We start from the raw sequence: 25,372 nt of genomic DNA, 5'->3' as shown, positions 1-25,372 counted from the left end.
TCTAGAGCGCATTGCGACACCACAACAACGGTAGAAATTGCAACAGCAGCGCTGTCGGATCATGCACCAGTAATAGCTACTTTGACACTGCCCCCGACCCCACCGCCCTCCAGGCGGTGGCGCCTACGGGACACTCTCCTTCAATGTGAGGACGTAGTTGGCCAGATACAACGCACACTTGATGATTACTTAGACCATAACGACATCCCAGACACACAGGTGTCCACTCGGTGGGAAGCCCTGAAAGCGGCCATTAGGGGTGAAATAATAGCCATCTTCTTTGCAGACAACGCGGAACGTAAGCGAAAGAAAGAGGAACTTACTCAAAAAGTACATGAATTGGAGCAAATGCACCAACGCACTGGGGCCCCCGCATCTGGCGCCAATTGACTGGGGAGCGGGCATAACTGGCCGCCATCGACCGCGACATCGTTGCGCCTGCGTCATTCCTTTTATGTGGGGATGGACATAAGCTTAGAGAGGTCAGACAGTGCCAGGGAGTGCAAGAGATTAAGGATCACCACGGGTCAGTGCTTAGGGATGACGCAGCCATCGCCGAGACATTCCAACACTTTTACGCTGGGCTGTATGATGAGCAACATTTGGCGGCAGAGGACATTGATGCATACTTGACACAGGCCCATCTCCCTACACTGACCCCAGCCCAGGCCGAACACATAGAAAGGGAGATACGTCCAGAGGAAGTCATAGCGGCCATATCACGCCTTAAACTAGCTAAATCCCCTGGCCCGACAGCTACACGGCAGCCTTTTACAAACAATTCTGCTCAACGCTGGTCCCCTTACTTACTAGGCTCTTTCACTCCTTTGCGACGTCAGGCGCGATCCCCTCATCAATGCTGGAGGCTTTAATCGTAGTCGTTCCTAAACCAGGGAAGGACAAGACTAGCTGTGGGGCATATAGGCCTATTTCCTTACTAAATATTGACCTGAAACTGTACACTGAGATCCTGGCGGCCCGATTGTCACCCTATATGCCAGGGCTGATAGACCTGGATCAGGCTGGGTTCATTCCCCAGCGGCATACCAGCGACAACACTAAGAGGGTGCTGCACCTCATAGAGAAGGCATCGCGCATCCCAGGGGATTATACGCACCTCATTATCAACACCGAAAAGGCTTTCGACCGTGTCCATTGGCCATATCTAGAACAAGTACTGATCCGCATCGGTCTGGGCACAAAGATGAGAACGCATATTCTCAACTGCTATCGCTCTCCTACAGCTTCAGTAAGAGTTAATGGGCACACCTTCAGTAGGGGCACACGGCAGGGGTGCCCTCTGTCGTCCCTGCTCTTTGCCCTTTATATGGAACCGATGGCACAGAGAGTCCGGGACCACGCACGAATCACAGGTACTGGTTTGGGAGCGACGTACACACTATAAGTCTTTATGCAGATGATGTTCTTGTCACTTTATCCGACCCGGTGACTGCCTTGGGTGCCTTCCTGGGGGAGCTGCACTCCTTCAAATGTGCCTCTGGGTTCAAAGTTAATATAACAAAATCCACTGCCTTGAATCTCTCACTCTCGCCTCAGACTCTAGCATCTCTTCAGAGCCGTCACCCTATACGATGGTCTGACAGGACGGTCCCGTACTTGGGAACTCATTTGGCCCCTACGTTACAGGCTATGACGACGGTCAACTACACCAAACTACACGCCCAAATTCGCACAGATTTACAGCGCTGGAAACACTACCTTATCTCTTGGTTAGGATGTATCGCAGCCATTAAAATTACAATACTCCCTAAAATCCTTTATCTATTTTAGACACTCCCTCTGCAGCCTCCCAACAGTTGGCTGAGCTGCGTACAATCGGAACTCTCTCTTTTCATTTGGCAGGGTCGCAAACCAAGACTGAAGAGAGTCGTCTGCACATTACCACCCGATGAAGGTGGCCTCGGGGTCTCAGATATCACACTCTATTACAAAGCTCCACAACTACGGTATCTGGTTGAGTGGAGCCGCACTGAATCAGAGAAGCATTGGCTCTTCCAGGACCGTGCCGTAGCAGGCACTTCTCTTATGAAGATCCCCTTCCTTAAGAAGCCGCAGAGACCACCCAAACTTTACGCCTCTCAAGGCACACTCCCTATATTATCTACATGGGACCAGACATGCAGGAGACACGACATGACGACCTTCCCCTCCTCTCTCACACCACTCCTCAACAACCCCTATTTTAGCCCTGGAGCGAACGAGATATCCTTCCCCCTGTGGAGAGATGCAGGAGTCAGCGCATTGGGTCAATTATTTGATGCCGATGGCATCATCCCTTTTACGCAACTACGAGCGGATTATGGCCTCCCTTAATCGGAAAGGTTACATTTTCTGCAGCTGCGACACTGGGCTCAGCATCCGGATGTTAAACCTCACACGCAAACACACCTTACCCCCTATGAGAGATGGCTCATTACCCGGCCCTCAGACAAGAAACTGATCTCGGACCTATACAAAATGCTTTTCTCACGACACACACATACATAACACGCTGGTCGTGCGCGCTGGGAGAGGGATCTCGGCTGAGATCTCAGCACTAAAGAGTGGGCGCATCACACCGCGAGCCACACGGGTCTCACTGAAACCTTAACCAAACTAGTGTATTATTGGTATCACACTCCTGAGCCCCTTCATCGGGCTGACCCCACACGTAACTGAGACTGTTAGAGGGGATGTGGGAGGAGGGGAACATTAGTCCATCTCCTTTGGGAGGGCGAGCACTTACAATGCTATTTGTCTCAAGTATTGGACGAAATCGACAAACAACTGGACACAGAACTCCCTAGGTTCCCTGCCTATGTTCTCCTGGGTGTCCCGAACCCACTTATGTATCCCCCGAAGTCTAGGAGAGGGCGACAGATGGCGATGGCACTGGACATGGCCACTCAAATCATACTAATGCATTGGAGGTCCACCCAGATCCCCACACACACAGGGTGGCTCCAGCGGATGTGGCACATACTGGGGATGGAGAAGATCTCGCTCACCTTGGCAGGGAAGGGTTCGGCTTTTAGCGAGCTTTGGCAGCCATTCCTGACACTCTTAGCCCAAGAGTTCCGGGAGTTAACATGCCCCAGATACCTTTGCCTCCTACGACTGGCCCCTCTGGACACGACTACCGAGCAGGTCCGGCCTTAATGGTGCTACTGCACGTCGAAGCAGTGATAACTAATCGATAGTGGACAGGGAGGGGTCTGGGGGGCTCTTCTTTACTTTTTTCCTTTCCTTTTCCTCTTTCTCATCGGGGTGGGGGGGGGTGTAATGGTCATTTGCTGTTAGATTTACTATGCCACTATATGAACAAATTGCACGTTTTGAGTTCTGCGTAACTCACATGCGGTGCTTGATTTTCATGCAGCTGATAGCTATACTGGCAGTTGTGTAATGAATAAATAAAAGAGATTTCAACCTAAAAAATGAGGACAAATACGATATTTTTATAGAATCATGTTTGTATATATTAATTTGTTAAAATGTCATGGGCTCTGAATTAGCGAATATTCCAAAACTTTTCTGGTATATGAAATGTTAGAGCTTTTTCTGAATGTGCAATTTTGGTTGACAAATCATTTTTGAATACTAATGATTTTTATGATGAATATAGTCATAACCAAGGAAGTATTAATGTTGCACTTGAAACGATTTTATTTAGAGGTTTAGAAGTGCGTTTATTAATGTATATATATTTTTGCAATGACACCTTTTTATTAAACTGGATGCTGTTTCTGGTGTTCTATTCATCTTGCTCCTGCTCATTATCCCTCCGAATCAGTGTTCCCACGTATGTCTTCTTCCCCCCAAGTCTTTGCAGAGCACAGGACACTGTGACGCAATTGGATATTTTCTTTAGAGACTGTGTAATGTGAATTAAATTTGCTTTGTGTGCCTAATGTTACTTTCTGAAGGACATTGCTGGAAGTTCCAACGTAGGCCTGCTATAACACTGGTGTTTGAGTCTTCATTTGAAAATGTTTGAATTGTGTTGTACGCCTCCGGACTGCGCTGTTTCCGTAGGAGCTAATGGAAGATTTCCTCTTCCTTAGAAATGGGTTAGTGTTGTCATTATTATTGTGACAAGCATCAGTCTGATTTTCTCAATATGTGTTATCAACACTCATGCGATACTGAATTTGCATTTTTTGATTATAACCTATTCATGAAATATGTATTGAAATGCCTGGTTTGGGGTGAGCCAGAGACCTTTCCTAATCTACTAGAGGTGCTGTCCATTTATTGAGAGTTTTCCTTTTTTCCTATAGAGATGTTGTCCATTCTACTCTCGATTTGTGTGCTTATTGGGAACCAGAATAATTTTGATTTCTGATTATGTACTGTGTAACCGAGCCTTAATGGCATTCCAGTTTTTCTGTGTTGCCTCTTTTGAGACCTTGTAATAGAAATCTTTAACATTTAATTGGTTTAGAACTCAGTTATTGAGTGGTCCCAGTCATTATTTTATCACTTTGCTATTTTGTTGGGCCTGATGCTGAGGAAGGTGGTGATTCTTCTTACTGGATCAAGCATGCTAGAGCCAAGCTCCCGTCGGTAAATCTTTGGGTAATCAAAACAGGGGGATGCAATAAAAAGTTGGGGTTTGACTCCAACAAAAGCAAAGCCTGGCCCTCTTCTGAAGTGATTTACCCGCACTAGGATTGCTTTTAGATAATAATGAGAAAATGCTCCGTTTCTCTGCACAATAGCCCTTACAAATCTTTCAAACACATTTGTGATACAAGAACCTAAAACAAAGTATTTTCTCAAAGCTTGTTGATTGTCATGTGGTCACCTACTATAAATCTTCCTGCACATTGAAGAAATTTTTTTTTTTAAGGTGCTATGGTTAGAACAATGAAAGTTCAATTCAAGTAAATCAAGGATTTAGTTAAATAATACAGATAATATTTATGTTTTGTGCATTTCATAATCCTTTTCAAACTGAAAATGAAGTTGCAATGAAGTCAATGAAAAGACAGTTGGGACATTGTTACATGTTTCACGGAAGGCCTTGAAATATACAGAATTATAGATGGGTAATAGTGAATTACTGGGTTTTGAGTGACATGACACAGGCAATGAGAGTGACCTCCGCGAGCAGCTTACCTCCCGCTAGGAAAAGGGGGTCGCATAGCCCCCCCCCCCCCACTAGCCACTATTGACTCCGGGGACCCTTTGTTTTTAAAAGTGGAGGGAATGCATGCAGCCGCCCTCCCCAAGCCACTATTTGTACCGGGAACCTTATTCCTTGGGGTCAAAACATATATTATTGAAGGAGGGGGATGTGTGATCTCCCTCCACAAGCTTTTAGAGGCCCCAGGGAAACCATCCCCCTGGGCAAAATACTTTTACATTAGGGGAGGGGGTGCATCACCCTCCCCAAGCCCAAAGGGCCTTGAAGACCCTCTCCCCTGGGGCCATATTTTAACTATAGGGGAGGAGGGAATGAGGCCCCCCCTCCCTGAGCCTTAAGAGGCCCTCGGGACCGCATCCCCTGGTGCCATATTATAATGATGAGGGAGGGGGGCATGTGTCCCTCCACCTCGAGCTTTAAAAGGCCCCAGGGACCCCATCCCCTGGGGGCAAATACTCACTATTTGGGCAGGTGGACATGTGCCCCCTGAGCCTTAAAAGGCCCCAGGGACCCTATCCCCTAGAGCCAAATCCAATTTAAAAGGGAAGGTGGGCACACAGCTCCCTTCCTGAGGTTTAATGGGCGCCGGGGACCTCATCCCGAGGACCAAATCTAATGTGGAAGGGGGGCTCGCAGCTCCCTCCCTGAGCAATAAAAACGGGAGGTGGGCCTTCTGCCCCCCTCCACAACCCTTATTAGGAGCCGGGGATTCCATTCCCAGGGGCAAAATGCTTAGTTTAGGGGAGGGGCTTGCAACTCCTCCCCAATCCTTCTTGGGCCACGAGGACCCCATCGTCTGGTGCCACTGCCAGGTTATAATAATTTGTCAGAGCTCAGAATGTCCGATATACCCAATAACGTGTGATGCCAGCTTAATTGGGAATTCCAAAGCACACAGAATGGGGGCCTAAAAAGAGGAGTACAAAACAATATTTTATTTGCTTTTTTTAATAAAACAACAAACAAGGAATAGCCTCCACTTAGACACTGAGAAAAAAAATCTGTGTCAATAAAACAGCTGAGTAAATAAACGGTAGTAATATACTTCCCATATATAATACTCATAAAACTGTGAACACCTCTAGGTATATTTCACTCCGGGCTTCAAACAGGCAATATTTTGTCTGATGAGGCCAGCTGGGCTTAAGTACATTCATGGCAACGTGTGAAAAAACCTTGTAATGTTGCACATGTGTGACACTAGATGATCCATTCTCCTGGGTCTATGCGAGTAGGTTGGTTTGGTCCCTGATGTGGGCACGAACAGCCTGTGCAGGTAAGAGCAGTGGGGTGGGGGGAGAGTCGACAGATGGCGATGAGGGAAAATAAAATTTCAAAAAAGAAAAACACTTCCGTTGCGCTTGCGGCATCGCCAACTCGGTGATGCGCCGAGTGCAAGGTAAGAGCTTTTTTTTTTCTTTTCCCTCATCGTCGTCTGTCGACTCCCCCACCCGCCCCACCACTCTTACCTGCATGGGCCACTCCTGGATCTGGGTACATTTATTAAGTCAGTACAACTTAATGTGCTCTTGATCTTGGTGGCTATGAGCAATCGCTGCACGTGCCCCCCACAAAAGATGCTGGTCCAGAAACAGAGATAACTGTCACCTATTGTATTCTAGAGAGTAAATGCAAACAAACAAACTTCCTCCTATAGAAGTCTATAACATGTGGCTTAGCAAATGAGGGCTTGATGTACTAAAAACTGGTTGCGAAAATCTGGATGGAATTTAAATGTAGTTTTGCTACCAGTAAAGAATTTTATAAACACACCAATTTACTAAGAAGTTGATCAGAGTGGGTCCTAATACGATAAATCTCCATTTATCTCATAAATATTAATCAGGATAGTGGCAAGTTGCAATTCACTCAGACTGGTGATCATCACAGAAATGGTGTACTGCTAGGGTCGACAGACCAACCTATCTGTAATTGCCTTTAAAAGTGTTTATTTTTTTTCTTCAAGGAATGCATGCTGTGTTTAAAAAAATGAGTTACCTTTTTTAAAGCTTGGTTAAGAGTGGCAGTGGTCCTATGGACTACTGCCTCCTCCCCAGCAAAAGCTTTTTTTTTTAACATTCTAGAATGGGGCAGCAGTCCCTTTGGGACCCCTTGGTATTTACGCGTGCTTTACTGCCTTACCATTCCAAGTCAAGAGTCAGTAATTTTTTGCAGAATTTTGATACATCTCATACCAAACTGCTGTGTGGAATGGATGCCTAAAACATCCTCTTTGAAATAGTGATTTAGTATGGAGCCCCAAAGCCATTTTAGGAGTTGGTAAAAAAATAGTCTGATTCCTAAAATGACTTTAGTACATTGCAAAAAAGGTTTTTTCAACATTTAGACTTTTTGCAGCTATAAAAACGTTTAGTACATCTGCTCTTAGATTCTCCAGAAAAGAAACAGCAAATCTAATAACTTATGTTTAAAGCTTTTGAATTCTCCTGAGTCTAAAGTCTTTGGATTTTGTTTTTTTCCTTCGTGTTTGAGTTCTCTGGGGCATGGCTGTGCAACAATGCTGCATATCATTTCGTTGCTACTGCTGCTTTTAGGGGTTCACATTATAGGCCACTCCGGTAGCAACAGCAAATTGTTAGTTCCAGATTGGTGAATACTTTTGCCCCTCTACTTCTGACCCGACCCTTGTTCCATTTATGTTTATTATTTTCGAGGAGGTGGTGCTCACCTATGTAAATGGTCTGCATGGCATCTCTCTGATGTCTTCAGACATTGGGCCTGAATTAGATTTTAGCGGTCTTCCCGCCTGCCTACCATAGTGGTGGGCCCGAGTACTCCATCAGTCCGACTGCATCCCGCCCGCCGTATTGAGATGTGTACACGATACACAGAAGACCGCCAGGCCGGTGGTCTTCTGAGCTGCCTCTATTGCCATTTTGATGGCAGGGCACTGCAGAGACGATTTAGATATTCCCATTGGGCTGGCAGCGTCCTGTTGGCGGAGTCCGGATGGCAGGCGACTGTGGTGGTGGGAAGACAGGTAAGTCACATTTATTTGTTCAAGTAAAATATATATATGTAGTGTATGTGTGCATATGTGTGTGTAGGATATGTTTAGTGATGAAAAAATGTGCATACTGCTATGCACACAACCAACATACACACACCATGCAATGTATACCCACACACACCACAAACACCTACCTTCGATTCTGTTGAAAGGGGGTGCCAGCCCGTCGAGATCAGGGGGGACCAGGACAACAGCAAAGAGGAGTTAACCGCATACCAAACCCCCAGAAAACGTTGAGTTTTCACCCCTTTTCTTACCTTTCAGCCGATTTGAAGTAGGAGGGATTCCCGCCGGAGTTCCTGCAGAAGCAACCCCGATGCAAGTCTGGGGGGCGGGAATCCTACCTGGAGTCTCGCCGCCACCTGCTGTAGCCTATCCTGCTGTATGGTCATGCAACAAATGCCTGGTGGAGTTGGTGGGACCACGCGGCCTTCCCTCCAATTGCCTGCCAACATCTAAATAGGGCTGGCAAATCCCTCGATTTGCGGGCGGAAAGACCACCAAAATGGACACTCTTTTGCAGTCTTTCCAACATCTATATCAGGCCCTTAGTCTGGCTGTCTTTTTACTTGTTTATACTGTGGCCAAGGAATTATTTAATGTATGAGTCTATTTGCTAAAATGCTTGGGTTAGCAAAAGGGAGATCATACAAATGTTGACCTCAGGATGGCACCAAACGGTTGACTCCTTGTTTTACCATTTGTCCTCAAACAGCCATCTTTTTGCTACCTTGAGGCTAGGAGAAGGTCAAGAAGAGGAAAATACAAAATGTTAATATCTCTCTTAAATTACTACTTCTGACTTCTTAATTTCTGTCACATGGGACGCAGTGCTATGCTAGGGGTGACATATGACAAGATTGGGGTAACAGATGCTACTCTTGAATAATGTCTATGAGACACCCAAGTGGTTTTAGAATGTTCAGGGTAAAACAGAGCTGGTCTTATTAGAGTACATTTAGGAATGATGGAAGGCACATATCATAGCCATGACGCATTAAAAACTTAGGGCATCATTACGATGCCGGTCAGACGAGCGTCTGACGGGGATTGTGTCGGAAACAGGACCGCCTGACAAGAAGTCGGAGGTCCTGCTTCCCTGGCAATGATGTGACCGCCTTCCCTGTGATCAGAAAGTGAATATTTCCTATGGCGGCTTGTGCTGCTAGCTGCAGCACAAGCCGCCATAGGAAATATGCCCTTTTTAAATATCCCTGCACCATGTGGCAGGCAACCATGTGGTGCCTGCCACATGATGCAGGGATGTTTGGGGGGGCACTCCAGGCCTCTAGCGGAGGCCCAGGGGGCATGGGGGTCCCTTTCCATCTGTTTTACTATGACGGTCGGACTGCTGTAGACAGGCAGATGGAAAGGAACATTGTAATCCCTACAGCAGTACTTGAGCAGGCACTGCCCCTATTGTAGGGATTACTGTCCATCCGACAGGCTCCTTGACTGCATGCATTGTAATGCGGCGATTGGACCACAGCAGCAGATGTCAGGCAAACCACCACCGATGAGCTGTCTAAGTTTCTCGACATTACATGGATTCCACAAGGAAAATCGGAATACTAGTTAATCCTGCTTTAAGGAAAGGATGCAATATTAAGCCCAATGCAGGTCATTATTCCTGTGATGGCAGCAATTCTTAATGGGTCACAATTTGCTACCTATGTCATCCATATTAATCCAGTAGGTCAAATTGCTACCCTCTACAAATCGTAATTTTGCGAATGAACATGTTTGAACATGTTTGAACCTATGGTGGTGTGCAATAAACTAATGTATTCCGTAAAAATCAGTAAACAAATTACAACCACTTTTTCTGAATGTTTTTTACAAACATAAGGCCCGGTGCCCTTACACAGCAAAATTATTGCTGTGATTGCTTTCACTGAATACATGTAAAGAATTAGACATTTTCTATGGGAGAAAAACAGAGAAGCTATTGGAAAAGCTATCTTGGGTGAAAAATTCAGTTATTACAATTTCCTTTATGTTGGTACATAAGAATATGATACAGGGAACTTGCAGATATACTACAAAGTTCAACAGCTAATACCTCAACTCTGTGTGGCGTACATTGGTTGTTTCTAGTTATGTGACATGCAGTGACACATTTATATATTAGCCTTTTTTCTAGTGCGAAAAAGCAAACATATTTGTTTTTTTATGATTTTTATGAAGCAAGGATACTCGCACCTGCTGCAAAATGCTACAAATGTCTGTTGAGGTTCTGGAGCACAACAATGAATGGAAATCCCACCAATACATGTGGAAATAATCTACAAATAGTAATTGGCATGTCTGGGGGAACTACACACAAGAGTGGAGTGAGAACTTGAATTCACTATTATGGACCAGCACACTTGAAATTATAGACTTTGAGACCTGGGTGATTTCAACACGTAATTAATCTAGACTTTTATGGCCCTTTCTATTTTTGTTATCAAATCAAGCCTTATTCGGTTTAAAATCACAAACCATAAAAGCATCCTACAAATCATAAAAATCTAAACATCACAAGGTTATAACATCTCCCTTAAAAACAAAGGTCGTAAAAGACAATTCCTAAGCTCTCTATAAAAGCCACAGAACAAAATAAAGTGCAACGTTGTCTGGTTTGATTTGCCATGTAAGATAAAATCTGTGTGTTGTATTTGTGACCTGTAATAGATAATTTTGCAATATAGTTAAAAAGATTCCCTTTGAACTTAATTAACAGATTTCACTTAGATTGCCCACTTACACAACCCCAGTCAAATCATCCACTCAGATATATCACACACTGGAAACAACTCCGAATGAGATGTGAGAGAGCTTATGCTAAAAAAAATGGCATTTATTAAAAATCTCTGATTAAGTTTATTGACACATTGATAATCCAATTACAGCAATAGGCGAAAAAAGGGCACAATATCACAGATACATTTTTCATAAAAGAACATATAAATGTTCACACAACAAGTACATCATTAAAACAATAAAATAAATTCAATGTCTCATAAAGAAACAATCAAACATCATATGGAAGGAAAATCTACAACAGACACCAAAGTTGTGTCTTAACAATGTTAATTTGTGACCTATGTGGACCAGAAAAAAACGGGGAGCAGTACACCCTAATTTCTATAGTTCTTGTCCCAAGACAAATTAAACCAAGTACTCTGCGTCGACGCGTTTCGGTGGAGTGAAATGATAAAACCACCTTCTTCAAGACTGGCAATAATATTCCTTCCTTTAATCAATGATAATGAGCATTCCTAACACAAAACACAATATAAAATAGATTTAAAAACATAAAGGTCATACAATTTTTCAGAAATATTGTGAAACTTTCTTATACACAGTATTGTCTTTGTGCTCCAAAAATTAGAAAATCAATGCTAAAAAGAAATCAATATAGGGGACCCCACTCTTAGTGTCAAAGATGTATATATTTGATCCCTATTTCCCAATATGGGAGATTAAAAGTTTCTACACATCCCACTAGGAGTGTTCCATGTCATCCAACTCAACTATTGTGAGTCCCCATCTCTCACATCACAACATTCATATAATTATATAGAAATGACTGATTGCCTAATACTGTACAATTTCAACAAAAAATTCTTATGAAAATCCCAATAATAAGTGGAGACCAATATAGCCCTTCATGATACTGCATCCATCCATCATAAATATATCAGTACCTTAGCTCATGCCGTGATTGAATAACTGGCAGTGAACATCTGGGCTTGTGGCGACATGTATCGCAATAGTGATGTATGTTTGCCAATAAATAAAAGCATGACTTTATTTATTAGTTAGTTGGAAAACCATATGTATTTTACCACAATAAATTCATTTTGAGAACTGAACTACCATTAGGTTCTCACCTTAGTATATCCAGGTAAAGCCTCACTTCACACAATGGTCTGTTTATAATATTGGGCCTGGTTTTTATCACAATCTATAAATGAGAGTAAATCCATTGTATCTAATGTTTGAAATGTAAATATTTATTACTCAACTTATTTAGATATGTGGTAGAAGTAACAACAACTTACCAAAGATTTAGATGCACTGTCTCAAACTTATATAGACAGAGAAATACAGTCATTCGTCGTCTTGTGAAGATGTATTTTTAAAAAAGGGGGTTCTCTGTTTCCAAATTAATTGAGTAGGCTATAAAGAGAAAGAAAATTGAAAATTGGACCCAATGTGAATACTATACTTTTGATCGCAGGTCCAATTACACACCTCGTATTAAATAACTCAATAACAACGAGGGGAAAATAATAATAATACAGGCAATATTCTGATTGATTGAAAAACATGTTTAGCCTATGTCAATCAACCATCTAGTTATTCACAACGGGGGAACATAAACCCCAACTACTTGGAATCAGAAGAGACCCATACTATCGTTCCTCCTGTTCATTGTAGTTAAGCTATGAGGAGCAGTGATTAACCTCTGCTAAATACTTATGTTAAATCGATATAAAACTGCATAAAGAAAGACTAAATTTTGTCTTGTAATGGTAGCAAATTGCACTAAACTACAATGTAGGTGCAAGGTTTAAAAAGAGCTAAATAAATACCATTGTCAATAGCGCAGCGGTATCGGACCCTTCCATTTAGGAGAGCCTACAGGTACCGATCAATTACAGCTTATTCTTACCTCTATAGCTCCACACGCGAAGGTTCACGAATGCCGTTTAGTGCGTCCCTGTCGAAAGCAAACTAGCGTCTTCACAGTCTGAACGACGCACTATATAAACGTAACCACAAGCATGGTGTGCGTGAAGTGAATAGAATATAGCCGCCTCTAAATAATTGGCTAACCGGACTATGTGGTTCCTAGAGATGAATGCCGCCATATTGAAGTGGTCGTGTGATCACATAACGATCTTCAAATTTCTCCACTATATATGCAACCGTTGAAGTGTAAGCGGTGATGAAGTCAGGGATCACGAAGTTGTTTTAAATATTTTTTTTTTTTTTTTTATAAATTTTTATTGAAACTGAAAGGTGTCATACAACATTAAAATTCAATACAGAAAATATAAAGTTACGAAAACCAAAACATCTCAGATACAATGAACCAAGATCCTTCTAAAATAACAGAAACAATTTAAAAAATAACCTTAATGAGAAGAGAGTCAAAAAAAGTTTCCCCAAATTTTTTCGAATTTTCTCCCCCCTCCAATCCTCACCGCATAGTTACGCTCACTAATCTTAACTCTTCGCATTTTACGTAGCCATTCATAAAAAGATGGTGTCTGAGTTGATCGCCAGTTCTGAAGTAACAATGATCTGGCCACTGCCATGCAGATGAATAGAAGTTTAGCAAGTGAGACAGAGAGATTAAGATTCTGATCAAAGCCATGAAGCATTAAATTGGAATTTATAGATATCTGGGTATGAAAAATAGAAGATAAAAAAGCAAAAATATCTACCCAGAACTCTTTGACCATACAACATTCAACGATAACGTGTGTCCAGTTAGCGGGGGCGAAACTTTGACAACGAAAGCAGATCGGTATATAATTACCAAACATTTTGGCAATTACCGCCGGGGTATAATAGAGGAGCCATTTCCCAAAAAATATCATTCTACGCCAATTGGCTCCCCGTAATGTGGAAAAATTATATTTATTAATAGTCCGCCACGTCGTTAAAGATAAACCCTGTTTTTCGTGTTCCCACCATTTTTTCACTGCTTTGGATCCTAAATCGTCTTGTTTAATCTGGGCAAGATAACGTTTCCACTCACCAGGTTTCCTTATTAAAGTACTGTTGAAAAAAAGATCGTTGTTAAAAGGGGAAATCTGAGTAAAGGAGGTGGGAGCAAACGGCTGCAAAAGTTTATAAATTATATTATAAGACCCGGCTAACAAAAAATGTCCTGAAAGAAGTAGGCGCATCTCGGGCGGAGTTAACCACCTGGAATAATGTAAAAAATCGCCCACTTTGCTAAAGCCGGCCTTAGTCCAATAGCACATTAAATGCGAGCTTACCCCCTGCCCTCTTGAGGAGAGTAAATTAATCAGCAAAGAGGAGGTATTAAAAAGAGAGAGAGAATATCTACTAATCATGGCCGAACGCTTCATAAAAAACCAAGCTATTATTTTATACCTAACCAATTTTGGGGATTTAGGTATTTGAAGAGGGGAGGATATTTGACTCTCTGAAAAAATTAAATCGAAAAAAAACCTAATATAGTCATTGGGGTTCGGAGTAGGGACCTTGAAACGAGTTAGGTACTGTGCAAAATAGGCGTAATAATAATCTCTAATGTTTGGAAGTGCAAGACCACCATTATCTAAACCATCATAAAGAGTAGTCATCGCAATCCGGGGCTTTTTATGTGACCACAGAAAGCTTGAGAATAAGGATTCTATTTTTGAAAAAAAAAGACACTGGGAGAAAACAAGGAATTGTTGAAAACAGGAAGTTAAATAATGGTAAAATAGACATTTTAATCAGGGCGACTCTACCCAGTAATGATAAAGGTAATTTATTCCAGCGAGTTAGCATCGAGCGAACCCTTTGAAGAAGGGGAACAAAATTCAAACCGAAAAGATCTGTAACTGAAGAGGAAAAAAACACCCCCAAATATCTTTTAGGTTTATTATTTATACAGCCACGTAAATCCGGATATAATTCTGGAATGTGATTGCCACAAATCAGTATTTCGGTCTTTTTTTTATTGATCCGGTAACCCCCAAAAGACTCATATTGCTCAAAAATCTGAAATGCCTGAGCTTGAGACTGCAAATCGGATTTAATGAGTAACATGATATCGTCAGCATAAAGTTTTATCTTTGACATAGATGGAATTGGGGGTGAGATCTCTACAGACTTTCGAATAGCTATTGCGAGGGGTTCGATAAAAAAAGCAAAAAGAATCGGTGATAAGGGACACCCCTGGCGGGTTCCACAATTAACTGAAACAGATCCAACCGAATGTGAATTAATAATAATATTAGCTTTAGCACCGGAATAAAGATTACGAATGAAGTTAATAACGTTGCATGGAATATGAAAGTGCTGCAAAATAATAAAAAGTGTCTCCCAAACCACCAAATCAAAAGCTTTTTCTGCATCAAATAACAAAATGAGTGCAGGGATCCTCCGTGTCTCCAAGTAATCCAAAGCTTCTGCCAGATAGTGAGTGTTAGTCATAAGCTGTCTACCGCTAATAAAACCGTTTTGGTCTTTATGAATCAGATCAGAAGAAATTCGGTTAAATCGAATAGCCAATAATTTAGTGACGATCTTGTAATCCGAATTTAAAAGAGTAATGGGACGATATGAGTTAGGATCGGTAGCATTTTTCCCCTTCTTCAAAAAGCTGACCACTGTGCCCTCGCGGAAAGAGTCAGGAATTGAGGCTCCAGACAACATAGAGTTAAGCAAAAGTAGAAACAAATTAGAAAAAGAGGGAAAAAAAACCTTAAAAAACTCTGCGGGTAGTCCATCCGGTCCAGCGGCTTTCTCTGATGGAAGATCTTTTACCACCACCTCTATCTCTTCCAAAGAAAATCCATCTGCCATGGTTAATTCTTCGGGGTGGGAAAGAGAAGGGATCTCAGCCTGCCGTAAAAAGGAGTTTAATTTAGACTGGTTGATTTTAAGCTGATGAGAATATATATTTTGATAATGGCAATGCATTATCGCACCTATTTTATCTGGATCGGTTGTAAATTGATGCGAGACCGGACATTTTAACTCCCGAATTAAATTAGATGCTGCTTGTTCCTTGGCCTGCCAGGCCAAGAATCTCCCAGTGAAATTACTTTCTTCATATATTTTTTTATATTGAGTACGAAAAGATGCCTCGCCCTGCTCATATAAAAAAGTGGTGTATTTTTGTTTAGCTTCATTTAGTTGTTCTTTAACCAATCGTGAGGGATTTTGTTGCCTTTGAACGCTAAGTGTATGTATGCAGGATTCCAGTAGTTTGATTTGAGCCCTAGATACAGTTAAAATGGCCGCATCTTTCCCTATGATGATTCTGCGAATAAAGGCCTTTAGGGCATCCCAAATAATACTTATGGGGGCAGTGCCCATATTGAGAGTTATAAAGTCTTTAATCTTGTTTTTTAATTCAGAGACCCATTTATCATCATTAAGATGAGCTCTATTGAGGACCCATCTTTTGGGGGATCTTCTGATATCCCCAAAAATGAACTCCCTAATAAGCATAGCATGGTCTGAGAATACGTTGAACACCGTATTGAAAAAGCCGAGCTTAAGGTTGCGTGAAGCTATAAAAAAATCAATACGGGATGAGGATTTGAATCTACCCGACCAGCAAGTATAATCTCTTTTAGAGGGATTATCAACCCGCCAGTGATCAGAAAGATCGAATAGTTTGATATAATGTGAAATGGTTTGAAAGACTTTCGGTTTAAGTTGTTTGGATGATTGAGATGATGTATCCAAATGCGGGTCCATTAGCACATTAAAATCCCCACCAATCACGATATCACCTGAGACCATCAAAAGAGATTGAAACAAGTCTTCATACAAACTAGCATCGTCTGTTAGAGGTCCATAACAACATACAAAGATAAAAGGTCTCTGCCTGGTTTTGACTCTGCATGAGACCCAGCACAACGCCCTGTTGTGATTGAATAATATCAGCACATAAGTTCTTATTCAAGAATATTGCCACCCCTCGCTGAGATACATCGCATGATGCGAAACACCTAAACGAAGCCCAGGATTTGAGCATTGAAAACCCATCTAGCTTGGAAGAGGGAATATGAGTCTCCTGTAACAAAATAACGGAAGGATTCTCAGCCTTTAACCAAACTTCCATAGCGCACTTTTTCTTAATATTGTTTAAGCCATTAACATTAAGAGAAAGCAACTTCAAACTCTCCTTGTTAGACATTGAGATCAGAATTAAATTGACTAAAGAAAATTATCACCGAACCACTCTTTGCCCCTTGAATACAATGAATACATGTTAACAAATGGAAAAATGAGTAAAAATAGTCAGACACCATCAGTTTCCTTTTTGTTTCGACCCACCCACCACCACCCACAACCCAAACAACCCCAACACCACCCCCACCACCCCCCCGAACCCCACCCTCCAATGGCCTAGCTACCCCCCTCCACGCTGACCAAAGGATCCTAACCCACTCCATTGGGGTGACCTGTTGACACCCCCTAGGCTACCTGAGTTGCGGACTCCCACAGACTCCACTGACCCCCCCCTGACCCCGGGCCCACTTCTAGGATAGGGGAAAAAAAAGGAAGAAAACCTTAAATTATGAGGATGAAATCTCCTTGAGGAGATCCTGTGCCGCTGATATATCGGAAATCATAAAGAATTTGCCTTTGACTAACACTTTAAGCTTGGACTGCTGAGCTATCGTCGCTTGAGCCCCTTTAGCTTTAAACAGTCCCAACATTTGAACAAACTCCTTTCTTCTCCGAGCAGCGGAGGCAGACATATCTGAAAAGATACGGCATTTGATAGTCTCGGTAACAAAAAATTGTCTTTTCTGAATTGCCGTAGAAAGGATAGTCTCTTTGACCCGGATATCCGAAAAATTTAGTAGCAATGTTCGAGGAAGGGAGGAATTTGGGAAGGGCTGAGCAGGAACACGGTGAGCACGTGTAATAGTTAAATCGCCTTCATAGTCGGGATCACTTTAGATTTTAAAAAGGATGTTGCCCATTGCACCGTATTAGAGCCTTCAAGACCTTCTGGAACCCCAACTATCCGAAGGTTCGATCTGCAATTATAGTTTTCCAAATCGTCCAATTTGTGTTCAAACGAACGTGTGCACACAGAAAGATGTTTAACATCTTTTTTAACCTCCGTCATCTGATCCTCCAAACTTGAAATACGGGTTTCGGCCTCTTGGAGACGAACCGGAAATGTAGAAAAGAGAGCCTCCATTTTCTCCAGCCGTTGATTAATTGAAGCTAGCTCTGCCCTTTGAGCCCTCTTTAGTTCTCGAACTTCATCAAGAATCAAATTTAACATGTCTTTAACTGACATCTGGATCTCCCCTACAGTCTTGGTGTCGAGATCTAGCAGGGGACTTGAAGAACCGGGAGGACTCACATTAACAGAATGAGCAGGAGTGTCTAGCGGTTTGTCGATCAATAATGGAGCTGTGGCCGTACTTTCCAGGGAGAAAGCCTCTGAAAGACTATCTTTATGAAGGTGCGTCAAGGAGTTCTCTTTCTCTTTTAATAATGATGATGAAAATGTTGCGAGTACGGAAGGATTGGGCTTATTTGGGGAATCTGAGGAATGAGAAGAGGAAGTTTGGAATGCAGAATCTAAAGAGAGCACTGGATTTTTTTTGTCGAAAAGAGGAAATGGTTTGGTCCCCTTCAACGCATCCATGGCTCTGTCTTGCTTAGATGAATGGTCTGGAATGGGAGTTAAAGGAGCCGCCTCTGCGCTATGCGGGGCCTCTGCATCCAGAGTTAGGGATTCGCCCAGAGATACCTCCAATTCCTCTGAACTCTCAGAACTGTTGACCCTTACTCTTGCATCTCCCTCAGCTGCATCCGGACTGGCACTATTAACGGCGTTTTTGCTCAATAATTTGGCTGCATTTTTGGCTTCTCTAGCCTGAAGACGGAGAACTTTGGCCTTACGTGTATTAAGCAATTTGCCCATATTGAACAAAACAGAGCAAAAAAAAAAAGGGAATTTCAGGAACAGAGACCAACTAGAGTACAGATAAAGTTAGAGGTCCGCTCTTTCCGGTCTCCTTTCCTCTCCTCTCCTCTCCTGAAAGTGAAGACCCCCAGAGTCTGAGAGTCCAAAAAATAAAACAGTGAGGATAGCGCCTTCCCTCAACAGGGTTACTTCCCAGCAGCAAGCCACAAGCCACAAGCCACGAACCAACGAGGTAACAGATCAGAAGCAAAAATAATCAGAAGTAATCAGTACATGACCAACTCACTGCGTGCTGCTGCCTTAAGAAATATCCAACTGAAAGAAGCAGCTTTGAAACGTTGTAAAGCCCCCAGGTTGAGAAGAGCCTGCGACTGAGAGGAGCAACAACGCTGGAATACACTCTACACTCTGTGCTCGGCTGGATAACCTGCTGCCGCACTCACAGCGTCGCAACGCCTCGCCGCATCACAGTCAGCCACGAAGCCCAGAGTTCGTAATAGTTGTCGTCGTCGTCGTCAAGAAGCCGAAAACGAGCATCTAACAGCAAGCAGCACACTCAATAGCGGTCACAGTCGCTGTCACGGTCATGAAAGGGGATCTGGGCGCCGAGTCTTCCCGCTGTCGATGCCAATGCCGTCCGCCATTAACCGCCGCGTCCACCTGCGTCCACCGTACACGTTCGTCTGCACGGCCTCAGGGGAAGGAGGAGCCAGGAGTCAGCAAGCCTCAGGTGAGAGCGGAGGCGTGGTTCTCCATCTCCCAAGCCTCAACATCACACTGCACTATCCAAGTTGTTTTAAATATAACAATAACGAGTTTCTAATAACCTAGTTTGCGAGGGCAATATAGATGTTAGAAAACGGCTTAGCGTCTTGCCTATATAAGTCAATGATATAATCTATTAAATACACAATGATATTATACATTGTGGATCGCATATATGTTTGTAAATAATATATATAACATAAAACTCCCTGACGGAGAGCTACTGACTAGAACTGCGTGGTTCTCTTACAGACGCCGCCATGTTTAAACGGTCTGTGCATCACAAACGTTGTGTATGGTTCGTGTCATCGATATCAAACTCCCAATATAAATCGAGAACACCTGTTAAAGTTAAAAAACATATATTTTTACCTGTCTATTATGACCCAAATTTCGATAATTTTTAGGTAATAATAAACACAGAGCACCATCATATCTGGTTAAGGCAAAAGGTACAAGTGCTGAATACATAGTTGCTTATATAGTAGATGACTAATCATCACAAAGACTGTGATATATCTACATGGTGATCCTACTACGAAGGAATATTACAGACATAAGAACCCCTATTCATCTAATAAATAAAGGAGGAGATTAATCCTACTATTAACTATATGGCCCTAAAAAATAAAACAGCAACAGTGTAACTATCCTGCAGAAATTCCAAATAAAACCAAAAAGAGGACTTTTATACAACAAGTTTCATCCAGTCCTCTTTGGTATTGAGACCTCTATTTCTGCAAGTTTTTCATATGCCAATGTATTAGGGCCAGTTGATTTAGAAGAGCATTTATCTGGGCAATAAAGTTGTGTCCACTCAGAGGTTTGCAGTAATAACCATATGTCGGTACTTTTTGAGCCGAGACGATTGTGTGGAGACGGATTTGTCTATTTACCGACATATGGTTATTACTGCAAACCTCTGAGTGGACACAACAAGGGCTGTCTGTTATATGGTATTGGGGAGACCAAGTGGGTAGCCTTTGGTCTCTTCACATTGGGACCTAGGGGTTTATGTCTCAAAGCCCTTTTTGCACCTTTTTTATGTCTATAAAAATAGGGACGTCAAGACTGGTGCAGGTATCAATGCTTTGATCCCCAACCTTGTATGATATATAATTGAACAGTCATTGCTTGTGTTAACCTTTTGACACCTGTGATGTTTAATAAGCATTGGCTGGGATTATTTGGTTAATTCATCAACTTGTCCTTTAGCTGGCCGTTTGCTTTTGGCTACTGGTGGAGTAGAAATACGTGTATCCTCTGGTAAGACTGATATTTCCAATGGATCAATTGATAGGCAGGGAGCCACACGGGTATTATGTACTAAGGCTGTTATGCTTTTAAGTTGGAGATTGTTTGTCAAATCTGCTTCTGACGCAGACACAGATGGAGCCAATATAATCTCATCAACCACAGTAGTTAGTGCGTTCTTGGTAGCCGCTAAGCGTTCTTCCACATTTTCGATGTCACTATTAATTAAGCCCATTGCATTGTTGAGGTAATTGGTTATAGGAGCACTCAGTCTGGCGTTTTTATTCTTACTGCCGATGGCAGCAACCACAAGCTTACCTTTCCCCATGTCTACGATGATTATTTGCATTTGGAATAGGAAGATAACACCACCTTTCAACAGTACAAATGGGCATATGTGTACATGCAAAATGTTTTCAGACTCAGTCTCTTACCCCGGTTGTCATGGTTTTGCAGCAAATTCCAGGGACATGGGCCTGCCCAGCCTCTTTCGGCTGCTGACGGGTGCAGATGGGCCCGCCCTTGGCATGGGCACAGCCCGGGCACGCCCGTGCACGTCCCGCGCTGCGGGAGCCGGCGCTGATTTTTAAAGACGAGGCACCGCATGCTGCTGGGACAGGTAGTCCATGTCCCCCTCTCCAATGGTACAGCAACTGGTGGCACAAACAGCAGGGTAGTAAAGACAGGCTTCCCACGCTGCGGGAGCCCGCGCTGAGTTTCAAAGCCCCTTCGGGCGCTTGAAGATGACGAGGCAGTGCTTGCTGCTGGGACAGGTAGTCAATGTCCCCATCTCCAATAGTACAGCAACTGGCGGCACAAACAGCAGGGCAGTAAACACGGGCTTCCCGCGCTGGGGGAGCCCGCGCTGAGTTTTAAAGCATCTCTGGGTGCTTGAGGATGACAAGGCAGCGCTTGCTGCTGGGACAGGTAGTCAATGTCCCCCTCTCCAATGGTACAGCAACTGGCGGCAAAAACAGCAGGGCAGTAAAGACGGGCTTCTAAGTTTTAGCTCAATCCAAACATATTTAGTGGTTTTCCTGGCTTTAATGTCTTTTCATAATAATTTAGCATTAGTAAAGCCAGGTTTCAGTAATGAATGGGATGCAATGAACTAATTCCAACAAATATTATTTCCAATAAATAAACAACTGAGCAAAGATCAAGAATGACAAGAAAATAATTCTTCCTAGTGATCAGGGATCAAAAATAAGAGACAGCGCATTGTTGCTTGGGGACTTTTCTCAGGTCCAATGCATATGTGAGGCACTGGCAACAAGTACTATTGGCACTGACTATTGATGTTATGTGATTGTAATATTCTTGCAGCAATGCAGTTGCACGTCCACATTGGTAGTGTAGCCTTCCTATAAGATATTCAAAAGATGCTAGCCAGTCATGAGGTTTGATGCCTCTTGACACTTGTGAGAATAGTTATTTTTACCGTAGGAATATATTAAGTACTAATTGTCCTCAGTACATGCAACTGTGTATTCCACAACTACATTTCAATATACAATTCAATTTTAGGCTGTTGGTAACATTCAAAGTGTGATCTTCTTTAAATTATATTTTTGCAGGGAAGCCTGATGTGAAAATGATCATGAAAGAGGATAAAACAAAGTTGTTTTGTGAGTCTGAAGGATACCCTTCGTCGATGTGGATTTGGAAGAAATGTGCTGAAGGGATTTCTAAGTAAGCCCTACACGTTTATGTAGATGCAAACAGGAAGTACATTCAGTACAACAAATAGCTTTTTGAGGTAGCATTGCTACATATAGACCTGCATATCAGTAGAATGTTCATCTGTAATGCCACAACTTGAAACGCAGTAGACATATGATCTGTTTTTCTATAATGAACAGTGATCAGCTGAAAGGAGATATTTATGGCAACATGATTATTTTTTACAGGAAAGATAGAATCTCTTTGGATATTTCAACATATTCTGAGACCCACCATATTTTAATCTGACTTTAATTTTAAAGTATTATTTTTTTTACAACAAATTACTAACTAGTGTTTGATGTGATTAATTTTGCACTACAAATTCTCATTTATGCATTATATTTGAAACGATATTATATCTTTCCTTCGAAAGAGCAAGACACCAAGGTGCAGATTTAGCAGTATTTGATGCAGCACAACGCAGCAAGACAACATAATGTAGAAGTCAGGAATGCACCATATCTATTAAGATATGGCGCGTTCCTGCTCTCTCCCTGCGGAGTGCGCTATGCGCCAATGCAGGCACCCTTGTGCAAGGGTGCCTGCGTTGCGAGCAGGATTGTTTTTGTGCAGCAAAGGACACCTTTCTACACAAAACAATCCTCAGAGGGTTTTTCCTCTTTCTAAGTACAGCTGCAGAATATGGCACACTTAGAAAGAGGAAACCAACGAGGAGCAATAAAGATATTTCTCCTTTTTGCGCCTCTATCATAAAGGTGTATAATTTTGATGCATTCTCAGGTTTACTAGTGTTGGTAGATCTGGGAATGTGCCAAAAAGCATGAGTGGATGAAAGGGAACACCCAAGCTCCACCGATGTGATGCCTTCCAGCGCAGAGTGAAGGAAGGCAGCGATTTGCGCTGCCTTGCATTAGTCTGGATCTGCCAAGCCACGAAGGGCGATTCAAGGCAGCATTGTGTGGCTTAGTAAATCTGTCTTAAGGTTCGCGTTGCCCTTGCATCACCCTGCGTAACGCAAGGGCAATGCACTCCTTTGTTAAACCTGGACCCCAGACTGTAAGCGGTGTGTAGGAAGGGCAGTTGTGAGACCATGTATTATATGGGATCAAAAACCCTCTGCCGTACAGTAAAAAGGACATTGCAAGTCCCTATATATAAAGGAATGTGTCCTTGAGCCTTCTTCCTCTCTATTTTTCATGGAAGTTCTCTGTAGCAGTGTAATATTCGAGGGCAGGGGTAACTTTATTCCATACATGAAATAGTTTCTCTTTGTCTAGGTCTCTGTATGAACAATCCATTTCCACCTCAGTGAGAAAGCTCGGCTAATATTACTGCATAAAGTCGCTGCTTCCGAGGATGATTGAAGTTGTGGTCTGAGTCCTTTGTACATTCTCAATAAAGTCAATTAATGTTCCTCTACCAATATCAAAAAACGAATCTAACGACAATGAAGAATGGGTTTAATGAACTTTTCTTGCTTTTTCTTCCTAGCTGCAGTGAAGTAATTGCAGATGACATAACGAGTGAAACTCCGCAGAGAATCAACGGGTTGTGGAAGTCGAACAGTACTCTCGAGCTTAGCAGAGTGCTGGAAAGCATTTCCATTTCTTGCTGTGCAAATAACTCTGCTGGCTTATCGTGTGCTGATGATTCCTTTAACCACCCAGGTATTCAAAATGTGCCATGTTCCCCTGTTAAACTCAGGTAGTATATATTTACTGCCTTACCTGCTCTGGGCACAGAGGCGAGGCAAAACCTTTTTGGAATTGTTTCCATCCATCTGGTGAAGATTGGTATCAAGTACTGTTTCATCCCCCCATCTGTGGTTGAACTCCTGTTGTGGATACTACACCATTGGTTAAATTCCGCATTCAGGGACTCGTTTCCAAAGATTGTGGGCATTTTTGGGAGAGCACTCTTGCAAAAGTAGTTGTGCTTGCGAAATTGAAAGTTTGTGGGGGATCTACAAGCCTGCCCAGTCTGTTTTCTCACACTGAATTTAGCCTACATTTATTTCTAGAGATGGAGGAGTAAATGTGTATTTGGTGAAGAAAACGAAATACCTACAAAACTGAAGGTTATGCTGGAAAAGGGGTTTCTCCACAGGGAAAAATGTTGTTCTCTCTAAAGAGACATAGAAAAAATTGAAAGTGCAAATACACCTTTGCATTCCGTTTACACGTGTGTAAGTATACACCATAGACATTTACACATGCGTAAATGTCAAAGTTTGTGCATTACATAGAATTCATATAAAAATCCACAGATCCTGCATGAAATCTTCGACTTTTGCAGATTCCCAGAAGAAATTTTGGTATTGGGTGGCCATACTTACCAGAGTAGAGTCAGCATCCGCCCAGCTGGCCCAACCAGTCTGTACATAATGGAATGCAGTGCACATCTATGCAGTGCATTCATAGTTATTAAAAACCACTCCATGTTTTACCTGACATCATTGGGTGTGCCAAAATAAGTTTGTTGGATTCTCACCTTCCAATTGCTATAAGACAGATGTTTGGTCGTTTTCTGCTAATGAGCATATGAAACTGCCTTTGGAGGTTTAAGCGTATGGTAGGCATTCACCTAGCTGGCTATATTTCTGACTTCCAAGTCAGATATCATATAGATAGGACACGTTATATCTAAAGGAATTGGCACTTTAAAGGTATCTTTGTCAGAAAAGAAATGGCATCCTCAAAGATATTGACCATTCACACGTGGATTTCTCTTTTAGGGCTCATCAATTAGAGTACTGTCGGTGCACTTTGTGTATGTTATCTCTATGGTTGGTGTGCACTCTGTTTTCTGGTCCTTACGATTGCCTGTCTGTTGGACCCGGCCT

The 25,372-nt window shown here is 42.5% G+C and overlaps 1 protein-coding gene across 3 annotated transcripts in view; it reads left to right on the top strand.

The window, feature by feature from the left end:
• FLT3 (fms related receptor tyrosine kinase 3) overlaps window positions 1-25,372 on the top strand; it is a 581,742-nt gene that overhangs the window by 466,234 nt on the left and 90,136 nt on the right. For all 3 annotated transcript variants that reach the window (XM_085621634.1, XM_085621633.1, XM_085621635.1), the window contains 2 exons: window positions 22,422-22,536; window positions 24,022-24,197. In XM_085621634.1, coding sequence (XP_085477760.1) covers window positions 22,422-22,536; window positions 24,022-24,197 — 291 coding nt within the window. The remainder of the gene's footprint in view (window positions 1-22,421; window positions 22,537-24,021; window positions 24,198-25,372) is intronic.

This window comes from Triturus cristatus, chromosome 8, assembly GCF_964204655.1.
Source record: "Triturus cristatus chromosome 8, aTriCri1.1, whole genome shotgun sequence".
Taxonomy (NCBI): Eukaryota; Metazoa; Chordata; class Amphibia; order Caudata; family Salamandridae; genus Triturus; species Triturus cristatus.
The sequence above is the reverse complement of the archived record's forward strand: the minus strand, read 5'-3'. Positions and strand labels throughout refer to the sequence as shown.